Source organism: Dipodomys merriami, unplaced genomic scaffold (genome assembly GCF_024711535.1).
Source record: "Dipodomys merriami isolate MVZ:Mamm:240054 unplaced genomic scaffold, mDipMer1.0.p SCAF_510, whole genome shotgun sequence".
NCBI lineage: Eukaryota > Metazoa > Chordata > Mammalia > Rodentia > Heteromyidae > Dipodomys > Dipodomys merriami.
Genome location: NW_027206081.1, coordinates 12184 through 19030, shown reverse-complemented (window position 1 = coordinate 19030; position 6847 = coordinate 12184). Strand labels below are relative to the sequence as shown.

The following is a 6847-nucleotide window of genomic DNA, read 5'->3' as shown; positions in this document are numbered from 1 at the left end:
ACCAGGATCTTGCACTCATCTTGTGAGTGCTGCTTCGCTGCCAACTGAACTGTAAGCACAAGGATTGGGGTTCCTGCTACTGTTTCTGGGGAATGTGAATGAAATCCCTCTGATGGGGCATGAGACCAGAACCTGTGGTTGTCTGAAGGAGAAGTAGATCCTTACTGGCCAGTATTCATACCTTCATTTTGTGGTCCCATTCCCAAAGAGGAATGCATACTAGGTGGCAGGTAAAGCAAGTCCTGTGTCAGAATAAAGGAGGAAGAGGCCCTGCTACCACAGTGCCCAGACAAGTCTTGAACATCAATCCCTTCAGTACTCCAAACCTCACCTTTGACTAGGAAAATTGTAACATCTGGATCTGGTTTACTTTCTCTTCAAACTGCTTTTATGCTATTGGCATGCTATTGAGAGACTGCTAACTTTAAAACTGGGCCAGGGAAAATAAACAATATTGGCACATGTCATCCTCCTCTTCAAAATAGTAGGAATACCATGAATTTGGAACTCCTCTTGAGCACCATTCCTATATTGCTAAGATTAAATCCTGCTGGTCAACTTTATATATCAAATACATTGAAAGAAAAAAAAAAGAGATTCTAAAGAAGAATAAGGACTCAAGAGTACAAAATGTATATTTCTTTATTTATATAAATAGGGCTTTAAAATAATACTATTTCAAAGAAATCTGTATTTTTACATTCACCATCAGTGAGTTCCTGACCGGAAAGGCTGTGCATGATGATACACAACAGGGACCTCACTGCACAACAACAGGAGCTCAGGAAAGCACCATTCATTTGAGAAGTAGTAGGCAGGCTCTGACAGTCCTGTTGCACTGCTACCAATGGGAAGACTTAAACTTCTTCCTCCACCAAGTCTTCTTCAAATTCCCCCTGTTCATCAGCAGTGGCATCTTGGTACTGCTGGTACTCGGACACCAGGTCGTTGATATTGCTCTCAGCCTCAGTGAACTCCATCTCATCCATGCCTTCTCCCGTGTACCAGTGCAAGAATGCCTTGCGCCGGAACATGGCACTGAACTGCTCTGAGGTGCGCTTGAATGGTTCTTGGATGGCTGTGTTGTTGCCGATGAAGGTGGCTGACATTGTGAGGCCACGCGGGGGGATGTCACATACAGCAGTCTTCACATTGTTGGGAATCCAGTCTGCAAAGTAGCTGCTGTTCTTGTTCTGCATGTTAAGCATCTGCTCATCCACCTCCTTCATGGACATGCGGCCTCGGAAGATGGCAGCTGCTGTCAGGTAACGACCATGGCGGGGATCACAGGCGACCATCATGTTCTTGGCGTCAAACATCTGCTGGGTGAGCTCGGGCACTGAGAGAACATGGTACCGCTGGCTGGCCCGGCTGGTCAAGGGTGCAAAGCCAGGCATGAAGAAGTGTAGGCGGGGGAAGGGCACCATATTCACGGCTAGCTTGCGCAGGTCTGCATTCAGCTGGCCGGGGAAGCGCAGGCAGGTGGTGACTCCACTCATGGTGGCTGACACCAGGTGATTCAGGTCTCCATAGGTGGGTGTGGGCAGCTTCAGGGTGCGAAAGCAGATGTCATACAGGGCCTCATTGTCGATGCAGAAAGTTTCATCTGCATTTTCCACCAACTGGTGGACAGACAAGATCGCATTGTAAGGCTCTACCACGGTGTCTGACACCTTGGGGGAGGGCATGACGCTGAAGGTGTTCATGATGCGGTCTGGATACTCCTCTCGGATCTTGTTGAGAATCAGGGTGCCCATGCCTGATCCAGTGCCACCTCCCAGGGAGTGGGCCAGCTGAAAACCCTGGAGACAGTCACACCTTTCTGACTCCCGCCGCACCACATCCAGCACGGATTCCAACAGCTCGGCTCCCTCCGTGTAGTGGCCTTTTGCCCAGTTATTGCCTGCCCCGCTCTGGCCTATCAGACACAAAGACATGATGAGACACACACTCCAAGAATAATGATTGTGCCTGTCCTATTGTGAAGACAATAGGACTCTTCTGAGCTAACCTTTGCTATTACATTAGATACACTTTGTTGAAATAAAGGAAATGTTTTCAATGTATCTGGGACCCTACAAATCACCTAGGTTCTAAAGAAAAGTAAAGACAGTGTGAAGGAAAATACATTTTAACCCAAATCATGTACTTCTAGAAATGAAGGACCGAGCCTGCCTCAATACTGGAAATGTAGTTACTTTCACAAGAGGGACAGGAGCACAGTGTCGTCAGAGGGAAGCTAAACTGCAAACACCTGTCTGCACCTTGCTCACACATAGCTGTGCTTTGATTTCTGGTGTCCTGAAGTGGTTCTGTTATTGCCAGGCCTCTAAAAAGACCAGCAGTGCTGAAACCTTGTTGGTGGCTTTCTCTACTTGCTGCTCTTTCCCTTCAGAGGCTTCTTTGTCATAGAGGGCTTGCAGAGTTGCACTGATCTAAGCTGTCTGAGTGGCCAGGGGCATGACTCCCGTGGACTGGAATAGGTGGGTTAGGTGAGGACAGTATCTAGGTGGATAAAGGCTCAGCCCAGCACTGGAGTGCGTGGATGTTAGGACCCATGGACCATGATGACTTACCAAAAATGAAGTTGTCTGGCCTAAAGCTCTGGCCAAATGGTCCCGATCTCACTGAGTCTAATGTTCCAGGCTCTAGGTCCACCATGATGGCCCGAGGAACATATTTGTTGCCTGTGAGAAAAAGAGTTGACTTAGGCCTGTACTTGACAAGGAACTTAGGGGGCAGAGCTTATGATTCTAAGTGACTCTCAGCATTCATTACAAAAATTATAGCATTTGAGACATGGAAACAGAAAAGATATCTTGAGCATGAATCCCCATGCATGAGGCTTCAGCAACTTTAAGGATGTTTGCAGTTGTCTATTTCCATGAATATTCATTCCTTTGCTTTGGGCATGGTGGCTGAAATCTCAGCTACACAGGAGGCAAAGATGAGCATCAGGCTTTGAGTCTAATGGTGCAAAAGAAAGGTGGCAACACCTTTTTTTGTGGTTCATCATGGGGCTTGAACTCTGGGCCTGGGCACTGTCCCTCAGCTCTCCAGCTCAAGGCTAGCACTCTATCACTTGAGCCACAACCCCACTTTCAGTTTTCTTATTGGAGATAAGAGTCTCAGGGACTTTTCTGCTCAGGCAATATTTGAACCATGATCCTCATACCTTAGCCTCCTAAGTAGCCAGCATTACAGGAATGAGTCACCAGTGCCTATCAGCAAGAAACTTTCTCTTTTTTGTTAATTTTATTTTATTGTAAAGGTGCTGTATAGAGGAGTTAGTTACATGAGTAAGGAAATGAGAACATTTCTTGTCAAAAATTGTTACCCCCTACTTTGTTGTTCTCCCACTATCCCTTCCCTTCCCCAATTACCTTTCTCAAGAAATGAACCAGGTTCATGCCTATAATCCTAGCTACTCTGGAGGCTGAGATCAGAAGATCACTCTTCAAAGCCAGCTGGAGCAGGAAAAGTCCTTAAGACCCTTATCTCTTATAAACTAACAGAAAACCAGAAATGGCACTGTGGCTCAAGAGGTAGAGCTGCTTGCCTTGAACTGAAGAGTTGAGGGACAGTGCCTAGGCCCAAAGTCCAAGCCACATGACAGACACCCCAACGCCAAAAAAAAAAAAAAAAAGCCAGGTATGGCTATTCACCAAGAAGATGTAGGGGAATTTAAGTGTAAGTCTTTCCTGGAGAAAACATATATACAATATATATTTCTTGTCTTATAATGTTTCAATAATGGTTATCAAATAGCACACATCCTTGTATTCAAATACTCAGAGCAACCTTGAGCAATGACTTTCAATTTCCCATTTATCCTGATTTGGCCCAAGGGAAAGCAGTTAACATGATGTAAACACCAGTTTTAGAATACCCCATTCCTAAACATTCACATGAAGAAAACTGGCCATCCTGCTGGATATACAGGATCTAATAAAGACACAACCTAAAATTCTGTTCATAGAGTGACACAATCCAACCCAACCACTGTCAACCAAGGTGAGGACATCCCAAAATATAGATCTATAAAACTCAAATTAAATACCTTTGTACTTTTGTTTGTACTTGTTCATTGGATTAATAAATAGGAAAGCCAATTATCCACGATTCTGTTTGTATACAATAATGTAGAATGGAAATTCAATATAAAATTAAATGATGTTTACATTGACAGTTACAAAAACTGAAAATCTACTTTGTAGACTTCAATTAGGCTATTTATGTTAGGAAAGACAATATGAATCATTTAAAAGCAATGTTTACAAATTAGTATTGGTTTTTTCTACATCAAAAGAATGTTTTCTTACTTTAAAAACCTTAAAAATAATTTATTGTTGGCTAAGTATTAATGTTATAGATCTCAGGGTGAGACACTTTATTTGTGCTTTGTGATTTGGAGTATTCTCATATATATTAGTGACTGAACATCCCTCTTTAAAATTTTTAAAATTTTCTTTTTCAAAATATTGTTTTAGAAATTTAATCTATATTTTAAAGAGGCAATGTAACTTGGCTCTGGTTGCTTACGGGTGTAATTCTAGCTACTCAAAAATCTGAGATAAGACCTTAGCATCGCATATTGAAGTCAGCTGGGGCAGGAAAGTCTGAGAGACTGATCTCCAAGAAACTACCCAAAACAAAAGAAGCTCTTAGAAAGTGCCCAGGCCTTGAGCTTAGGATGATCAGCACACAAACAAATGGCACTGGATTATATTATATTTTATCAGTTGTTTTAGAATGCATATTTAGGCAGTCTCATTTTTAATTATGTGAAATGGGCTCACACCTTTAATCCTAGCTACTCAGAAGGCTGAGATCAGAGAATCACGGTTCAAAGCCAACCAGGGCACAAAAAGCAGGCAAACTCTTATCTCCAATTAAACACCAGAAAACTGGAAGCGGCACTGTGGCTTAAGTGGTAGAGCCGCTTGCCTTGAGCTGAAGAGTTGAGCAACAGTGACTAGGCCCAGAGTTCAAGCTCCATGACCAGAAAAAAAAATCCAGGTGTGGTTAGTCAGCAATTAGAGGTAGGGGGAACTCAGGTATAAGGCTTTCCTGGGGGTAATTCACAAGAGTATACTCAAAAATTAAAACAAAGTATCTGGTGGAGTGGCTCACTTATGTACAGCACTTGACTTATAAGATCAAGGTCCCAAATTAAAACTACAATACTACCATAAGAAAGGCAGGAACTCCTTCCTTTTCATTAGTATTCCCCTGGGAATTATTTTGCCACCGTATGGGAAACCAGATGGGAGACACTCACCAGTTGTCTCATTGTAATACACCTCGATTCTCTGCCGCTGTAAATGGCTGTCTCCATAGTAGTTGCCAGTGCAATCAATATTATGCTCATCGCTTATCATTTCCCAAAACTGAGATAGAAATAGAAGTGTATTATGACCTAGAATGTTAAGTGTCCAAACAATGCATTTTAAAGTAACTATAAGAAACCCATGTCCTGTTGACACAAATATATTTGTAAAAAATAATTACATTTTCTAAATTAAAAAAAGCACAGAAATGGGTGGCATTTTAGTTTTGTTAAGCTCTTTGTTATCTGGCTGAATAGAAGACATCTGGGTTCTATGAGTATTCCATCTTATGCAGTACCATATTCTGTTTGTATTCTATGACGAGTAACTAGCCTTACATGGACATGAAATTGCCAAAGCAGTAACTTGAAGACTCAGAAGGGTCTCCAGAACCCCAAGTGTCCTCAGAGCATACACAACAACCAATGATTTAGAAAACACCCAACTTAAGGGAGCTGAGATGGGGCATGAAACTCAGAGAAATTTGCATTAAGGTAGAAGACCTGTTCTCAATTATCTGACACTCATCAGTTAACGGAAAGGGAATTGTCTGTATCTTTCAGCTCAAAAACACTGCATCCCTTGAATTCAAACCAGACCAAACGTGCATTAGTCTATTCCCAGGAAACTAAATACGAAGACTTGAGTCTCAGGTAAGACTAAGACATGCAAGGGATTTGAAACCACCCCAGCCTTGTTTAAAAACCACACCCACCAGGGCCACACAAATTAGAGAAATTGGAGAAGCTATCTGGGGGACATCATTTGCAGAAGGTTAGGGACCACTATGGAGCCCCACTTACTTCAGCCTAGCCATGACCACCACCACCTCCAAACTCCAACCCGTCTTCCTTCTCCTTCCCCTAAATTTGAGACTTGGATCCTAGGCCAGTGCCATGCTCACCTTTGCGCCAATCTGGTTGCCACACTGGCCTGCCTGTATGTACACAATCTCCCTCATGGTGCAGAGCTGCAGAGCTGATGGATGTATGACTTCAGCAGTGGTGCCCACAGAGGCAAACAGGTAGAGCTGGGAAGCAGGAATCTGACACAGTGAACTCAGATCCCCATTTATACCTCTGATTGTTACAGGGGCAGAGGAGGTGGGGCGGACTTGATTATAGGTGGAGCCAGCAGGTGCTCCAACTCAATCTCCCTATTGCTGGGTAATCAGAGGTCCCTACCAGTTCCTACCTACTCTGGCATCCAGCTGCCAGCTGCAAGTCCATAAGCACAGCTCCCACTCTATTTGGATCATCTGGTCATCCTGCCATCCACTCCCCACTCTGACTCACAAGAGAGGCTGAACCCTGGGATCCAGGAAAGAAGAGGAGGAACATCCTCTGCACAAGGTCCTTGTGTGCCAGAAGCCCAGAACAAGTCTGCCGTCCATTTTTGATTGGAGGGCTTAGAACGGAAGGGGCATTTTCAGCTGTGATCCCAAGAGCAAGCACAAACTGTTGGATTCCATGATTGATCCATTTTCCATTATAGGAAGAGTCAGGGGCTTAGGGTCT

At 43.6% G+C, this 6847-nt stretch overlaps 1 protein-coding gene across 4 annotated transcripts; it reads right to left on the bottom strand.

Annotated features, from left to right (window-relative positions):
• Nucleotides 1–857: 857 nt before the first annotated feature.
• LOC138810927 (tubulin beta-2 chain-like) lies at nucleotides 858–6291 on the bottom strand. Of its 4 annotated transcripts, none has more exons than XM_069998324.1 (4): nucleotides 6235–6291; nucleotides 5278–5390; nucleotides 2577–2713; nucleotides 858–1918 (listed from the first exon to the last, which is right to left on the bottom strand). In XM_069998324.1, the coding sequence occupies exons 1-4, from the start codon at nucleotides 6289–6291 to the stop codon at nucleotides 858–860; spliced, it is 1368 nt and encodes a 455-aa protein (XP_069854425.1). The 4 variants fall into 4 exon arrangements, with proteins under 4 accessions (XP_069854425.1, XP_069854426.1, XP_069854427.1 ...); XM_069998325.1 differs by having other exon boundaries at nucleotides 2577–2687; nucleotides 5282–5390; XM_069998326.1 differs by lacking the exon at nucleotides 2577–2713 and having other exon boundaries at nucleotides 5276–5390.
• Between the last annotated feature and the right edge of the window lie 556 nt (nucleotides 6292–6847).

Bases quoted from the DNA above. Each gene is read 5' to 3' on its own strand.
- LOC138810927 (XM_069998324.1), bottom strand. From the start codon at position 6,291: ATGAGGGAGATTGTGTACATACAGGCAGGCCAGTGTGGCAACCAGATT. The intron at 2,714-5,277 runs GTGTCTCCCATC...TGTCAAGTACAG, and splicing joins TACAATGAGACAACTGGTGA to GCCTAAGTCAACTCTTTTTC. The intron at 1,919-2,576 runs GTAAGTCATCAT...TGTGTCTGATAG, and splicing joins GCCAGACAACTTCATTTTTG to GCCAGAGCGGGGCAGGCAAT.